At 53.7% G+C, this 17,440-nt stretch overlaps 1 protein-coding gene across 2 annotated transcripts; it reads left to right on the top strand.

The window, feature by feature from the left end:
- Nucleotides 1-5,457: 5,457 nt before the first annotated feature.
- TUBB4A (tubulin beta 4A class IVa) lies at nucleotides 5,458-10,455 on the top strand. 2 transcript variants are annotated; one of them, XM_061190629.1, is made up of 5 exons: nucleotides 5,458-5,570; nucleotides 5,967-6,010; nucleotides 6,105-6,213; nucleotides 6,322-6,432; nucleotides 8,805-10,455. In XM_061190629.1, the coding sequence occupies exons 4-5, from the start codon at nucleotides 6,372-6,374 to the stop codon at nucleotides 9,860-9,862; spliced, it is 1,119 nt and encodes a 372-aa protein (XP_061046612.1). In that variant the 5' UTR covers nucleotides 5,458-5,570; nucleotides 5,967-6,010; nucleotides 6,105-6,213; nucleotides 6,322-6,371; the 3' UTR covers nucleotides 9,863-10,455. The 2 variants fall into 2 exon arrangements, with proteins under 2 accessions (XP_061046612.1, XP_061046611.1); XM_061190628.1 differs by lacking the exon at nucleotides 5,967-6,010.
- The last annotated feature ends 6,985 nt before the right edge of the window (nucleotides 10,456-17,440 follow it).

Genomic DNA, 17,440 nt, shown 5'->3' on the forward strand with positions numbered 1-17,440 from the left:
CATAATATAGAGGAAACACCCACCTCTCTGCCTTAGGTATGGAACAAGAAGTTCAGCCCCTGCCCCCCAGTGGACAGGGAAGCCCCATCCCTTATATGCAGAAGGCAGGAAGCAGTCCTGCCCCTTTTCTGGGGATCTGGGAAATCTCCCCCTTTCAAACATAGAACATCCTGCCTCTTTCTCCCAGTGACAAGGGAAGTTCCATCATTTTCAGGGATTTGGGAGGAAGTCTATCCTTTTTTCCTGGTATAACAGGAAGTCCCGCCCCTTTCAGATATGGGACAGGAAATCCTACCTATGTCTGACATAAACTAGGGAGATGCCCCGCCTCTTTTCCTGGTATAACAGGAAGTCCCGCCCATTTCAGTTGTGGGACACCCCCCCCCCCTTTTCTTGATGATATGGGAAACCTTATCCCTTGGCTTAGGAAGTCCTGCCCATTTCAGGCACAAGGGTGGGAGAAGTCACCCATTTGTGTGTGTGTGGGATGGAATGAGAAGCCCCACCCTTTTGCCTGGTTTACTGGGAAAGAACAGCCTCCCTTCCATATGAACCTGAGACAAAGGGTTGGGGATTTTCCACTCTTGTTGCGCCCTCCGCCCTCAGCAGTGACCCCTCACCCCTCTGACACGGCCCCACAGGTCAGCCTGGGAGAGTTGATTCGTGTCAAGCGCCTGCAGCTGAGCTCGCCAGCCTTCATGAGCGGCACTTACACGGCCATGATCTACAAGCAGCTGGGCACCTTCATTTTTGGCGGCCTGGCCAGCTGCTCCCCGACCAGCATTGCCAAGATGACCACAGGTCACCTGCGGCCCCACTTCCTGGCCGCGTGCCTGCCTGACCCAGACTCCTTCGACTGCGAGAGCGGCTACGTCACCAACTACACCTGCACAGGGCACCCCGAAGACGTCCTTGATGCCAGACGAGTGGGCGGTCAGGGAGGGGAACCCAGGAAGCATCCCCACCCCACCCCAGCCCCAGCTGATGTCCACCCTGCCCCTGCCCGTCCCCCAGGAAATCCTTCTATTCTGTGGACGCCTCCATCGGGATGTACTCCATGGTGTATTTGGTGGTGAGTGTTGGCCGGAGGTGGGCTGCACACCCGGCAAGGCCAGAAAATACTCCATTGTCCCCCCGCCCGCCCCCCACCCCGTGCTTGGTGCCAGCAGTGCCAGGCACAGCTTCCATAGAGCTTGTGTGTTCCCCCAGAGTCAGGAGGGCAAGAACGGGGAGGGCCCATCTTCTCTTAAGACTCATTCAGCATCCCTGTCCCAGAACAGCAACTTCCAGAACCCTCTGTCTCCCCCTCCCTGCAGCTGGAGAGGGCCCATGCCAGGCTGGGTCCATGCCCAGGGCTGGGCTCCGCCAAGGGCAGGGGGAAGGGAAATCAGACCCAACTGAGGTGTAGCTCTAAGGTTTGGGTAATAAAGTGGCAGAAGGAGCAGGGCGGGGGGTGGGGGAACCCCTGGGAAGGAACCGATGACCCACGGGCATAGACTCGGCTGGCAGAAGCGGATCGCACACATTGGAGCCAGCCCAGAGCACCCGGGCACCGTGGTGGGCAGACACAACGACACAGAAGCCCTGGCTACAGTGCACGTGATGCTACATGGCTGCCTTCACACCAGCAACGGTTTCTTCCTGAAAGGCAGCCCATCCGACTGCCAGCCGGCCCCCCTTTTTTTTAAAGACAAAGTAACAAAGTAACTACAGCTTCCTGTAGTGATAGCAGGGCTTTGGAGCTGGAATGTACATGCTCTAGTCCCAGCCTCAACTGTGTGTGACATTGGGTGAGACACTCACTGTCCTTGGGCCTCCATTTCCTCATCTGTAAAATGGGTGTGGAAATAGCACTTGCCTCCTAGGGTTGTGGTTTCATGAGTTAACACATAAATGAGCTGACACGCTCAAAGTATTTAGAACAGGATCTGCCCTAAAGGTCACTATTATCATTAATAGCAGGCAAAACAGACTCCCTCCGTCCCGGGGGAGTGGGGGTGGTTTGGGGGCTGGGTGCATGCCAACAATGCCAGGAGGTGCACAGACCGATCACACACAGCTAGGAGTCAGGCCTTCCCCTGATTTTATGGACCGAATGGTCAATTTTGTGAACAGAATGTTCTGGGTCTCGGGGAATTCCCCCACCTCACGTGCCCATGTCTGATTTCTCCCTAAAGCACACAAAAGCCACTGTCCCGTTCTTCCTGCTCATCAATTTCACCTGATATTTAAAGAGGGGATTTTTTTTTTCTGTTTTCCATTTCAAAATCAAGAGCCCAAACTCTGCTTTTTGAGGGCCCCCTGATGAGGCCAACCTGCTTCGATTAGAGATCTGACACTGGCAGAAAGTGGCAGTGCCGGGTCACAGTATGAGCCTATCTGGAGGGTCTCACCTGACTCTTGGGAAATCATTCACCATCTAACAATTCTCCCAATATTAATAGCATGAAGTTCTCTTACAATGATGGTTTCGGGGGCCACAGCCCCTACCCTCTTTAGAGGCTGAAATCCATTTCCATATAAAACTGGCAGGCTCAGACAGGCCGGTGGGCACAAAAACGCAGCCGCAGGGTGGATTCCCTCCGGATACCTGCTCCCAGGGTTTCAAGGCGCTGCCCATCCGCCTTCCAGCTCTATGTACAGGCCAGGTCCTGGGGACAGAAAATCTGGCTCTTACGGCCCACCATCCAGCTCCTTTTCTTGTCCCTGGCTCTGTTCACTGGCTACATCCGGGTCTTGGACCATTGGCACCACCCCTATGATGCCATCTTCGGATTCTTGCAGGGAGCTTTGATGGCTTTCTGGGTGGTAAGTGATGCCGTGGGACACCTGGGTACCAGGGAGGCTCTGCTTGCCTGAGAGCCATTGGGTACACCTGGCACTCCACATCTTCCAGGAAGGGAGCCCAGGAGAGGCCAGACTAAAGAGGGAGCAGCCTTGGGGTGTAGGTGACGTCAGCCCACCCCAACCCCTCCCCACTTCATCCTTGCAGGCTTTCTACATCTTGGGCAATGCCGGGTCCCAGAAGCTCCAGGTGCTAGAAGACCACCCATCCCCTGCTCGCCACTTTCCTCCTCATTTCCCCTCCGTATTCCTCCCCTGAGGGCCCTCAGGGAACCCAAGGGATGCCCCGATGCAGAGGAAGATAGAGGGCACCCATTGCTCACCAGAGCCTGTGCTCTCCAGGGGGCTATCCCTTCCAAGGTGGGCTAATCCAGGAAGCCCCACCTCCCTGGAGCTCAGCCCTGACCCCAAATCAGCCCTGCCCTGGTGGGATGACACAGGAAGCCCCATTTTTCTGGGGCTGAACCCCAAATCAGCCCCTCCCAGCAGGGCCACTTGTACTTTTATGTTTTGATGATTCTTGATATATTAAATAATAAAATGCCAACACAGGGTTTATGAATTTTTGACAGATATTAACATGGGTTGATGGACTTCCTATTTCAATCCGGGAACCGGGTCTCAGGGATCAACTGTAACAACATTTGATAACCTCAGAAGTTTCAATCAGGTTTCTCGACCTTGGCTATTGCCATTGGCATTTGGAGCCAGATTATCCTTTGCTGCCGAGGCCGTCCGTGTACAGTGTAGGACACTGAGCAGCCTCCCTAGGCTCCACCCACTGGATGCCAATAACAGCCCCAAGTTGTAAAGATCAAAAATGACTCCAGACATTGTCAAGTTTCCCCTGTGTCTTGGGTGGCGGGGGCGGGGGGGGGGAGAATCACCCCCAGCTGAGAATTTCTGGCTTAGGGGATTCTGCTGACCCCCAGGAGACTGTGCTCCATAATCATCTAACCTACTGAAGTCCCAGGATGCTGTACACGTTTAAATCACAAACAGAGAGAGTAAGTAATTCACAGATGCTGGGGGGAGGGAGAGGGGGGTCACCCTCGTTTGTACTGTCTGATCCAGCAGGAGTTTATTCTGGTGTCTAGTGTGAGCCTAAAGATCTAATTCAGTTGTTTTTTGTTTGTTTGTTTGTTTTTCTCAAATAATTAACAGGGTTTCTCAACCTTGAGCACTATTGACATTTGGACCAGATAATTCTTTGGGGGGAGGGGGAGACTGTCCTGTGCACCCTAGAATGTTTAGCAGCATCCACTCACTAGATGCCAGTAACACACACACACACCCCCATACAGGCGTAACAACCAAAAACATCTCCAGACATTGCTAAGTGTCCCTGCGGGGCAGAATCTCTCCCTGTTGAGAACCACAAAATGGGAAGCCACTGGTGAGAGCGTGAGGTCCCAGCCCTTCAGCCGACCTGGCTAATCCCATCCCGCAGTAGCCAAAAGCCATGGAGGAGGAGGGAGAGGCTTCCAGGGATGGCAGAGCTGGAGGCTGCCAGCAGAAAGTGGCCCCAAGAAGTCTGGCCTTCGCTTGTGGGGCAGCACAGGAAGTCTTGCCCAGCATTACAATAATAATTGTAATACTAATAGCTACAATTTATCGTTTACTCTGCGAGGGGAAACCGGGGCCATCTTGTTAACTGGGCCATCTTTGGACCCTCCCAACCGCCTAGAGGGCAGGCATTCCTGCCAGCCCCATCTTGCAGGAAATTCAGCCAGAGGGAAGCCAAGTGGCCTGTGCAAGGTTATATACTAATAAATGCAAAGGCAGGGCGATGGATTGGAATAAATTATAACAATGGAGCAGAGAGGTGCCGATCTGGGGGGAGCAAGGCAGCCCGCCGGGAGCCCTCTATCCCCGCAGTATGTAATCCAGCTATAAGTCTTAATCTTTGATGTTCGACCCCAGGCAAGGCTGAGGGTGACCCCACCTGCGACAGACCCAAAGCCCAACCGAGGTGTCCAGGGGGAGCGCACAGTCCCCCCCAAACCTCCATCAGCTTCCAAAAGCATCCGCAGTCAAACATGGAAGGGAAATCGTGGTTCTACTTACTACGCAGCTTCAAGACAAGTCCTGCAGAAACCGACCGCCCCCTCCTCCCAAAACTGTCGGCTACTCCGGAGCGGCCAGCTCGGCCCCACTAGGAGCCCTCCCGGTTAATGCAAGGGTTCTGGCGAACGAGAACTAAACGGAATGGGGAGGGAGGCTTGGGACGGAGAAACTGAGGCAGGGTCGTTCGGGGCGAGAGCGGGGAGAGGCAGAATCTCCCGGCTGCTTGTTTACCGGGCGCTCTCCCTCCCCCCGCCCAATCCCTGCAAAACCCGGGTCGCCAGGCCTGGCTGGGGGCGGGAGGGGTGGGACGGAGGAAGATGGTACTGTTGGTGCCCGAGAGGCCTCACCCTCCACGGCCCGGGGTGGGGGGCGCACGGAGCCCCGGCTCGCCCCAGCCCCTGCCCCCAGAGGTCTCCAGGCGGCAGGGGAGGGGTATCCGTCCATCCACGCACCCTCCGTCCCGGGGCGGGACCGGGGGGCGGAGCGGGCCGGTGACCTGCAGTGACGCGAGCCCCGCCCGCTCATATAGAGGCGCCCCAGGAGCGCAGGGACCGTGCTTCGCCGCCGCCGCAGTTCCCAGCAACAGCACCAGCGCCGCCGCCATGCGGGAGATCGTGCACCTGCAGGCCGGCCAGTGCGGCAACCAGATCGGAGCCAAGGTACGCGAGAGACCGGGCCCGGGGAGGCGGTCGAGAGATGCGGAGTGCGGTCCACCGAGCTCCGCAGAGCTCCTCCACCATGGGCCTTTTGGGGGACGGGGCTCCCCAGGAGGCCAGCACCCCAGGGACGGTGGGGGAGGGCGCGGGGGGCAGGGCCAAGCTGGGAACAAAGAGACCCATGGGGGTGGGGCCCAGGCTTCTGTCCGCTTGCCACAGCTGGCCTCACAGCTGGCCCACTGTCCCCTCCACACGCACAAAGAGACCCCGCCCCTCCCCACGGCAGCAGCCAGGGAGCGCTGACCCCAGCCCGCTGGGCTGCGGTGGGGCGTCTGCTCCACCCCGCCCCCACCGCTCCCTTCTTGCTGCCTCATCCTCGCCCGCCCACTCTGCCTCTAGGTTCCACACTCACCTTGCCTGGGGGACAGGTGGCAGCTAGGGAGGTGAGTGGGGGTCCTGAGCCCAGAAGATGGAGGTGGGGCAGACCTGGCCACCGGCTCCACCTTCTTGGTCCTTACCACCGCCCTCCCCCCCCAGTTTTGGGAGGTGATCAGTGATGAGCACGGCATCGACCCCACTGGCACATACCATGGGGACAGTGACCTGCAGCTGGAGAGAATCAACGTGTACTACAATGAGGCCACAGGTAAGGGGCAGGGGACACCTGCCAGAGTGGGGGTGGGGAGGGCCTGGGAGGGGACAGGATGCTGGCTCCTGGCGCTGACCAAGCTGCTCTCCATCTGCTTCTCTGCAGGAGGAAATTACGTCCCCAGAGCTGTGCTGGTGGACCTCGAGCCGGGCACCATGGACTCTGTCCGCTCAGGCCCCTTCGGCCAGATCTTTCGTCCTGACAACTTTGTGTTTGGTGAGTCACCGTCATGAGACACAGGCAGGGAAGCCCCCCCCTCCCCAGATTCTTTCACTTCCACATGCTTGGTGAAAATTCTTTTTAAAATTCTTCACCGAGCATCTAAACTCAGGAACCCAGAGCCCAGCAAGGAAAGCGGATACACAGGCCACTGTGGGAATCCAGGGGAGGCATCTGATACAACCAGGGGAGGTGCAGGGTAGGGAAGGCTTCCCGGAGGAGGTGGCATTTTAATTTAACAGTATGGACCTGAGCCAGACTGCGGTGTTCAAATCCCAGTTCTGCCACTTCATGCAGTCGACAAATACTTATTAGCACCTACTGCATACCAGGCCCTACTGTACTCCCTGGGAATATAGCCAAGAATAAAACAAATAAAGCTCTCTGCCCCCACCCCCGAGCTGACATCCTGGTGGAGGGAGCTGGGAAGATAAATAAATGGGAAGAGAAGAGAAATAAGTCAAACTCAGCCACTGATGGAGTCATCTTGGTGATTTTGGACAGGCCCTTCAATCTCTCTGTGCCCGTCTCCTCATCTTTAAAACAGGGATTGTACAAAAACTTACTTTTCAGGATTGTGAGATTTAAAGCCACTAACATCTATAAAGAACTTAGAACAATGCCTAGCACAGAGAAAAAGATAACTAAGCATTTGATGTTTTGTTGTCATTTTTATTATCATTATCACTATTAATGTCTGCAGCCTAAAAGGTGAATAGGACTCGGGCTGACCAAAGGGCAATGAAGGGAGGAAAGGTGTGTAAGACAGAGGGAACAGCATGTGTGAAGACAGTGGGCACATTTGCAGCACTCAGACTGAAGGGGCCTGCACACTAACAACTGTGTAGGAAGCATTTCCTAGTACCTCTAGGTCAAGCTAAATGCACATCCCCACCTGACCTCAGGCCCCAGGCTCCCCCTCCCCCAGCGCCTCTCCTCCTAGTACACAGTAGTTTAGTCTGGAGTCTAGGGATTGACGGGACAAGCTATGTGACCTTGGACGAGTGACTTCCCCTCTCTGGTCTGTGCAAAGATTCAGGAAGATAATGATGATCATGTGTGGTTATGGTGCACAATAGGTCCTCAGGAAGTGGCTGCGGAAAGACTAAATGAGGTTGACCAAAAGATGTGAGGGATTCTAGGATGATTATGGGTGGCTCCAGTCGGGCCAAAAGATTCTGTGGCCTCTAGTAGGTGAGGCAGGGGAGGTGGTAGAAAAGTGTGGACTCAGGAGCCAGACCACCCAATTCAAATCCTATTTTCTCAGAGGAGGTGACATTGACCAGAGACCTGAAGAGTCAGTCAGGGGAGTACCTGGGGGTAGAGCATTCCAGGCAGAGGGCACAGCATGTGCAAAGGCCCTGGGGCAGGACCAGGCCTGGTGTGTTGGAGGAACAGTGAGGAGGCCCATGTGGCTGGAGCAGAGTGAGGGAAGGGGAGAGAGGGAGGAGTGGAGGGCAGGGAGGGAATGGGGGCAGGTTGTGCAGGGCCTTGTAGGCTGTAGGGAAGATTTGGGCTTTTATCCCGGGGAGGTAGGAGTCCTGGAGGGCTGTGGACGGAGAAGGGACAGGACCTGACTCAGGTGCTCACGAGGTGCCCTCTGGCTGCTGCAAGGAGAACAGACTGGGGGGAGGCTGTGGGAGGACCAAGGCAGAAGCGACTGTACTGATCCAGATGGGCAATGAGGGGGCCAGACCAGGATGGAAGCAGAGGAGGGGGCAAGAAGAAATGTTACTTGTTCACAAAAATACCAGCCAATATTCTAATCCTAATCCTTGTCCTCTGGAGCTTGCATTCCCCTGTGAAATTACAGACAATAAACATGATTAATTTAAAAAAACAGGTTTATCACTTCTGCGGAGGGTAACAAAGTCCTAAAGAAGGGGAAAGAGGGAACCATGTAGGTATCTGAGGGAACAGCATTCCAGGCAGAGGGAACAGCATATGCAAAGGCCCTGAGGCAGGACTGTGCCGGGTGTGTGGCAGGGACAGCAAGGAGGCCTGTGTGCTTGGGGCAGAGTGAGCGAGGGGGAGAGAGGGAGGAGGGGAGGGCAGGGAGGGGATGGGGCAGGCTGTTCAGGGCCTTGTGGGCCAAAGGGAGGACTTAGGCTTTTACTGAAAGATGGAAGAACTGGGGTGATTTTGAGCTAAGGCAGAACATGATTTAGGTTTTATCAGAATCCTTCTGGCTGCTGGGTGAAGGGAAGCAAGGATGGAACCCGAGAGAACAATTCATCATAATAGTAATAACAATAATAATAATATAATGATTTTGTTATTATTATTCAACTACTAGGATGGCTGGGAGTGGGGTGGAGAGTGGGCTTTCCCCATATCAGCCTGGGTGTCCCCTCCCCTTCCCTCTTCAGGCCAGTCTGGAGCCGGCAACAACTGGGCCAAGGGCCACTACACAGAGGGTGCCGAGCTGGTGGACGCGGTCCTGGACGTGGTCCGGAAGGAGGCGGAGAGCTGTGACTGCCTGCAAGGCTTCCAGCTGACCCACTCGCTGGGCGGGGGCACGGGGTCCGGGATGGGGACCCTCCTCATCAGCAAGATCCGCGAGGAGTTCCCGGACCGCATCATGAACACCTTCAGCGTGGTGCCGTCACCCAAGGTGTCGGACACGGTGGTGGAGCCCTACAACGCCACGCTGTCCGTGCACCAGCTCGTGGAGAACACGGACGAGACCTACTGCATCGACAACGAGGCGCTGTACGACATCTGCTTCCGCACCCTGAAACTGACCACGCCCACCTACGGGGACCTCAACCACCTGGTGTCGGCCACCATGAGCGGGGTCACCACGTGCCTGCGCTTCCCGGGCCAGCTCAACGCCGACCTGCGCAAGCTGGCCGTGAACATGGTGCCCTTCCCGCGCCTGCACTTCTTCATGCCCGGCTTCGCGCCGCTGACCAGCCGGGGCAGCCAGCAGTACCGGGCGCTGACGGTGCCCGAGCTCACCCAGCAGATGTTCGACGCCAAGAACATGATGGCGGCCTGTGACCCCCGCCACGGCCGCTACCTGACCGTGGCCGCTGTGTTCCGGGGCCGCATGTCTATGAAGGAGGTGGATGAGCAGATGCTGAGCGTTCAGAGCAAAAACAGCAGCTACTTCGTGGAGTGGATCCCCAACAACGTGAAGACGGCCGTGTGCGACATCCCGCCCCGCGGCCTGAAGATGGCCGCCACCTTCATCGGCAACAGCACAGCCATCCAGGAGCTGTTCAAGCGCATCTCGGAGCAGTTCACGGCCATGTTCCGGCGCAAGGCCTTCCTGCACTGGTACACGGGCGAGGGCATGGATGAGATGGAGTTCACCGAGGCCGAGAGCAACATGAACGACCTGGTGTCCGAGTACCAACAGTACCAGGACGCCACGGCCGAGGAGGGGGAGTTTGAGGAGGAGGCCGAGGAGGAGGTGGCCTAGGGCCGCCTCCATCCCTTCAAATCAGCGCCCTGCTAGGATGCTGACCTTTGACCCCCCAAGAACCCCCTGCTTCACCTCCCAGCCTGACTCCCCTCTGACCCTACAACCTTGCACCTCTTCCCCCGCCAACCTTTGACCCTTGAGCCCCACTTTCTCTCTGACCCTCCTTGAACTCTCCCACCTTGGACACCCCCATGAGCCCTGCTTCACTTCTGACCCTACAAGCCCCACCTTTAACTCCATGATCCCTCCTTCACCCCTGACCTCTCCACCCTTGACCTCCCTACGAGCCCCATTGCACCCCCCAGACCTATAAGCCCTGGTTTACTTCAACCCCCCCCTCTGAGTCTCTCCCTTCATCTCTGAACTTGCCTCACCTTTGACCCCACAAGTCCCACCCACCCTCCAAACTGACCACCTTTCTGGCTTCCGTGACCCCCCATTTCCTTCCTGAATTCACTCCCGTCAGCTCCCTCCGACCTTGGTTTTCCAGGGGTGCTGCTGGGGGAGAAAGAAGCCCTGGAGCATGTGGGCAAGAGAGGCTGCTCCCCGACCCTCCCCGCTGCCTCACCCTCAATAAATTAATTGTTGTCCTGCTGTGTTTCTGCCGAGTGTGCTTTTCATCGTCCTGTGGGACGGTCACGTGAGGGCTCCTCCCTATGGGATGGAGGTGGTTGCTGAAGGAACTTCTAATCGGGGGGTGGGGAGAGGGCAGGGATTTCAGAGTCAGACAGACCAGGCTACACCACTAACTCACCCTCCGGTGTTGAGCAAGATGCTGGCCCACTCTGAGCCTCGATTGGCTCACCTGTAAAATGGGCTCATATGTTTTCCCCCCATGTCCCACCTCAAGGATGTTTGTAAGGACTCAAGGGCACAGTACCTGGCACTGGGTGGGTTCTTAGTGATGGAGATGCTGCCACTCTCTGTGGGGCATCTTGCAAGAATGGAAAGCTGGAGGGGGGAGTCTCTAGGGAAGGAAGCTGGGGAGATGGCAGCCGGGGGTAGTGCCCAAGGGGCAGTCCTGCCAGAGTCACTGACATGTGTGAAGCACTTTGATGGCCTGGCACATGCCTTATCTCATAACCCTCACACCAACCCTGTAAGATCTGAACTTTTAGGGGATTCCCTGGCGGTCCAGTGGTTAGGACTCCTCGCTTTCACTGCAGAGGGCGCAGGTTCGATCCCCGGTTGGGGAACTAAGATCCCACAATCTGCACGGCGCGGCCAAAGAAAAAAAGATCTGAGCTTTTAGAGAGACAAAGTATATAAGTTAGCTCTTGCTGAGTAACAAACTACCCACCCCCCAAAAAATGTAGGGGCTTAAAACAACAGCAGTTATTTATTTTGCTCCCAACTCTGCAATTTGGGCAGGGCTTGGCAAGGCAGCTCATCGGTGCTCCCTGTGGCATCAGCTAGAGAATCCTGCTGGAGGCTGAGGGATCTCCTTTCAAGGTGGCTCACTCACATGACTGCCAAGTTGATGCCTCGGGGCTCAGCAGGGGCAGGTAGAAGGAGGGTGTCAGTACCTCTCCATAGTCTGCTTGGGCTTCCTCACAGCATGGTGGCTGGGTTCTCCAAGAGCAAACATCCTAGGAGAGCAAGGCAGAATTCATTGCATTTTTCTGACAACTTTAGAGGTTGCTTGGTGTCCTGAGGACTCCTAATTGAGGTGTTCACAAAGGTCTGTTTGGGTTCAAGGGGATGGACTACAGACCGCACCTCTTGAGGGTAGAGTGGTAAGATTCTAGAAGAGCATGTGGAATGGAAGATACAGCTATGGCCAGCTTTGGAAATTACGATTTGCCACACAAAGCATCTTGTTCATGGTCCCATGGCTATGAAGCGGCGACCTGGTATTCAAACGCTGACAGTTTAAGTCTAGAACTCTGATTGTATTTTATCAGCCAGGGTTCAGTGCAGGGACCATTCTACGCATATCAAGCAGAAAGGGATTGGATACAAGGATTTAGGAGCTTACAACATCGTTGGAGGGGCTGAGAGAGGGGGCTATATATAGGCCAGTGCTTAAACTTTAGTGTGCAAAAGAGTCACCAGGACAGCTTTGCAAGAACACAGCTTCCTGAGTTCCACCGTATAGTTTCTGATTCAATTTTGGGGTGGGGGGGGAGACTTTGCATTTTTAACAAGCTCCCAGGTGATGCTGATAATGCTGCCTATGAGACCACCTTTTGAGTAGCCCTGGAATAAGTTGGAACACCACCCTGGGAGCTGCTTCTCTGCACAGTGGAGAATCAGGAGGCTGCCACCAGAACTGCTGAGTTCAGAAACACTGCCCAACACCCACAAAGCCACAGAGATAGGTCCCCTAGAGTGCTGAACAAAAATTAATTAAAATGAATTTAAAATAATTTTAAATAATTAAACACACACACAGAGTTCTGCCTCACTTCTACCTTCCAAATCTCTCATGAGCGTTTCTCATTGGTCGAACCTAATCTGCATCCAGAACCAGAGCTGCAAAGAAGTCTGGGAAATGTAGTTCCCCCCTCCCCCAGCTTCCGGTACAGAGGCCAACAAGGAGCGAGAGAGGGAGAGAGAGAGAGAGAGAGGGAAGGAGGGATGCTGAGAGCCAATTAACTTTTTCCACCAGGCTCTTTGCTGGACCACCAGCCCTGGATGGGGCCCCAGCCCCCTCCCTGGGTCCCACTGCAGCCAGGAGGAAGGAGAAGCATGGGAAAGGCAACCTGCGAAATCCAGCCTGCAGCCACCGTCATCTCAGCAGGCCCAGCCCAGCACTGGGCGGTGGAGCAGAAAGACGACGAACTAGGCAGTGAGCTTGGCTGTCTTTATTATCCCAAACCTAATGTGGCCCCAGAAGAACTCCCTATTCTGCCCAACTAAATCCCCTTCGCCAAGAAATGGCACCACCTGTGTGCTCAAATCCTGCCTCTGGAAGTCAGCCTTGACTCATTGTTTTCTAGACCCAACACATTCTTCTTATCTTTTGCTGAATCTGATACCGACCAGGGTTCTTGGCCTTCCCCAATCAATAGAAATTGACTAGAGCCCAGACAAGAAATTCAGGCAAGGCTTTACTGGTGCCCCTGCTGCAGCAGGAGGGAGCGAGAACAAACATCAGTTTCCTTTGCTTGCTCACTTGCTGAGCAGGGGTGCGGGGGGGCGAGCTGGTTCTTTACATGGGGTGAGGGTAGCGGGGTGTGTCCAGGGGCTCGGGTTGGAGGGATGGCTTAGGTGGCTTGCCCACCCCTTTGGTGGTGTTGAGTGCAGGGGGCATGCCCAGTACCCTGCTTTTGCTCCCAACACCCTGTTTTTGCTCCAGGCTTTTCAAAAGTGGCAGTTGGGTTTTCTTGGTCTCTTTGTATCTTTTGGGTCCAGAATTTGCCCCAACTGCACATGCACTCAGTTATTTTTAGTCCCATATAGTTTCCTTGTATTTTGTTGCTCAAGGAGAGGTGTATCCAGGGGCAAGCACTGCAGCAAAGGGTCCCAGGTCCCAGCCTGTCTCAAGTCGAGTTGTCTCTGTCTCCAAAATGTATCCTGGGGACTTCCCTGGTGGTCCAGTGGTAAAGAATCCGCCCTCCAAGGCAGGGGATGCGGGTTCAATCCCTCGTTAGGGAACTAAGATCCCACATACCACAGGGCAACTAAGCCTGCAAGCCACAACAATTGAGCCCGCGTGCCTCAACTAGAGACCCTGCGTGCCGCAAACTGCAGAGCCCATGTGCCCTGGAGCCTGCGTGCCACAACTAGAGAGAAGCCCGTGTGCCACAAGGAAGAGCCTGCGCACCGCAACGAAAGATCCCGCGTGCCCGCAACTAAGACCCTATGCAGCCAAAAATAAATTAAATAAATAATAAAATAAATCTTAAAAAAAAAATCTATCCTGAATTTGACCCCCTCCTCTCCAGCCATCTATACTCTGGTCTATGCCACCATTGTTGCTCACCCAGGCAATTCCCCCTCATCACTTCCCTGGGCTCCCTGATGCCACCCCTGCCCTCTGCAGTGTGCAGCGTCCTCCTTCTACAGCAGCCAGAGAGGAACCTTTATATGCAAATCACAACCCTCCCTCCCGCAGCTCCCATGCTACTCAGACTGAAACCCAAACTTCTCACCTTGGTCTCCACTCGCTGATGACTGATGATGACAACCTCATCCCCCTCCCCCTCCCTCCCTAAGCTGAAACTACAGTGGCCTTTATGCGCTTGATCATATCAAGTTCAATCCAACCTCAGGGCCTTTGCACATGCCGTTCCTGCTCCTTCTTTCCCCCGAGGTGCACATGACCGGCCCCTTCTCATCCACAGGTTTCAGTTCAAAGGACACCGCCTCAGAGCAGCCTTCCCTGGCAACTCTAAATTGTACCCAGTCACTCTGCCTCTTTTATCTTGTTCTGTTTCCCTGAGAGCACCTACCAGTAACTCAAATTACCTCGTCCATTTGTAGACTTGTTTCTTTTATCTGTCCCCTGCCCTACCCACCGGAATGTAAGCTTCAAGGAAACTTATCTACCTTGCTCACCATGTGCGTAGAACAGTTTACACCACACAGATACTCAGTAATTCTTTGCTGAATGAACGAGCAAGTGAATCCATGCGTTGTGAGGTGTATTGTTTTCCTCCTTTTTTTATTTGATAAAGATGTATGACGTTTATTTATTTATTTATTTATTTATTTATTTATTGTCTGTGTGGCAAGGCTTGCGGGATCTTAGCTCCCTGACCAGGGATCGAACCCAGGCCCTTGGCAATGAAAGCCACTGGACCGCCAGGGAAGTCCCTGTTTTCCTCCTCTTAAAGTGAGAAAACATGGGAATTCCCTGGCGGTCCAGGGATTAGGACTCCTAGTTTTCACTGCTGAGGGCCTGGGTTCTATCCTTGGTTGGGGAACTAAGATCCCACAAGCCACGCAGTGTGGCCAAAAAATTTTAAAAATAAAAAAAATTTTTTTTAACTAAAGCAAGAAAACAAAGACACAGGGAGGTGGGAGGTGGTTTCTAAGACGGCCTTCAATGATGCCCGTCTTCCCCATTCATGTTGAATTCATGTTGTGCTTGTGTGATTCCCTCCCCTTGAGCGTGGGCTGGACCTGAAGATTGCTTCTGACCAACAGATGTAATATGGCACCAATATGGCAAAGGCGATGGGATACTACTTCCAAGCCTGGGTTACAAAAACCTGTGACTTCTGTCTTGGTGAACTCTCTATTGACTTCTCAGCTTGCTTGCTAGGGGGAAGCAAGAAGCAGGTTGGTAAGGTCCACATGGCAAAAAACTGAGGGTAGCCTCTGACCAACAGCAAGCAAGGAGCTGAGGTCCTCTGTCCACAATAAAATGAATCCTGCCAACGGCCACATCGTGAGTGTGGAAGTAGATCCTTTTTCAGTTGAGCCGTCAGATGAGACCACAGCCCAATGGACACCTTATTACAGCTGAGAGACCCTGCAGCACAGGACCCGACTAAGCTGTGTCCAGAATCTGAGCCCCCAGAGAAACTGTCAGATAATAAATGTGTGTTCTTTTAAGCCACTAACTTTAGGGTGATAGGTCACACAGCAATAGATAACTAATACAGAGAGGTCAAATGACTTGCCTAAGGTCACACAGACGTTAAAGAACTAAGTCAGGTCTTGAACCCAAGTCTCTCTGACTCCAAAATCATTCTCTAACCACTTCACTGACCCATCTCCCATAATCATGAGAGAACATATCAAAAGCTCGGTTCAGGCTTGACCACATACTAAATATTTCATGTGAATTCTCTCATTGAACCTTCACAGGATCTCTGAGGCAGGCACCATACTTACTTGTTACAGATGCAGAAACAGGGGGACTTCCCTGGTGGTCCAGTGGTTAAGACTCCACACTTCCACTGCAGGGGGCTCAGGTTCAATCCCTGGTTGGGGAACTAAGATCCCGCATGCTGCACAGCACAGCCAAAAAGAAAAAAAAAGATGCAGAGGGGGTCCCACTTTCACTCAGGGATGTGAACTCTTCCTTTATCCTCATCCCATGGGTTTGCCGTTGGATTGAATTGGAGTAAATTTCAGAAATGAAGAAGGCTTGGGGATATCTCCGCAAATGCTATGCCTGTCTTAGTCCGTTCAGGCTGCTAACAGAATACCATAGACTGGGTGGCTTATAAACAACAGACATTTATTTCTCACAGTTCTGGAAGCTGGAATTTCAAGATCAAGGCACCGGAAGATTTGGTACCTGGTGAGAGCCTGCTTCCTGGTTCATAGATGGCTGTCTTCTTGCTGTGTCCTCATATGGTGGAAAGATGAGGGAATCTCTCTGACGTCTCCTTTATGAGGACACTAATCCCATTCATGGCCTTCACCCTCATGATGTAATGATGTTCCAAAGACCCCCACCTCTTAATACCATGACCTTGGGGGTTAAGATTTAGCACCAGGAGTTCCCTGGTGGTCCGGTGGTTAGGACTCTGCACTTTGACTGCCGTAGTCCCGGGTTCAATCACTGGTTGGGGAGCTAAGAACCTGCAAGCTCCGCAGTGCAGCCCAAAAAATAAAAAAATTTAAAAAAAGACGTAGCATGTAAATTCGGGGGTGGGGGAGGAACACAAACATTCATTCTATAGCAAGGCCCGAGAGTGTGAGAAGGGTAGAAGGATGCCCTGGGTACTCTGCACCCCTGATCCCCAGCCCTGGCTGAGATCCAGCTCCCCTTGGAGAGAAAGGTGGCACTGAGCTGTGTTCAGCCTCATCCACCTATGTCTTGGCTGGAAGGTTTGGAGGTGTGTGTGTGTGTGTGTGTGTGTATGTTCACATGCTGGTGCATCTGTTCACCTCCTCCTCCTCAGCATGAAAATACCCTTGCACCCACAGTCATGTGGACATGCACAGAATGAGAATCCCCAGTCATCCACATCCTCACTCAGCCTGATGGACTAGACACAAATTCCTAGGCACACAGACAGCGCATTCACCCCCAGATAGCCCAGGACACGGCAGGCCACATGTGGACTCATGCAGATGCACGCCTATATCCACACAGATATTCTCAGTATCTTGCAGGAGACCAAGGAGTCTTGCAGACTCCTCTGCATTTTGACTCTCTGAGTCTGTCTGTGGGATTTTCCGTGAATGTACATGACCATGAGTACCTGTGTTGTGTCCTGCCTTTGTGCCTGTGAGTGTGTCTATGTATCTTTGTTTTTCAACATGACATCTGTCTGCCTGTGTGTCTGTCTGTTTCTGAGTCTGCAACATTGCTTGGGTTTGTCTGGCTGTGTATCTCTCTCTGTGTTGTGACTATGTCTGGATATGAATCTGACTTGTGGCTGTGCCCTGACTGCATCTGTCCCTTTGTTACTGCTCTACGTCTGTGCTCTATGCGTTTCTCTCTGTTGTCTGGGTCTGCTTCTCTGTTATTCCGTTTGCATTGACAGCCGTGGTCCCTGCAAGTGTATCTGCTGTCTCTGTCTGGAACTGTTTGCTGGCTGTGCCTGTGTGTTATCTCCCTGCACCTATCATCTGGATGGACAAGGACTTCTTTATGTGTGTGCTGTCCCGCTGTACTTGTTGGTTTGTGTCTGTGACTTTGTGCTGCCTGTATACCTTGGTATCTCT

Source organism: Eubalaena glacialis, chromosome 4 (assembly GCF_028564815.1).
Source record: "Eubalaena glacialis isolate mEubGla1 chromosome 4, mEubGla1.1.hap2.+ XY, whole genome shotgun sequence".
Classification (NCBI taxonomy): domain Eukaryota; kingdom Metazoa; phylum Chordata; class Mammalia; order Artiodactyla; family Balaenidae; genus Eubalaena; species Eubalaena glacialis.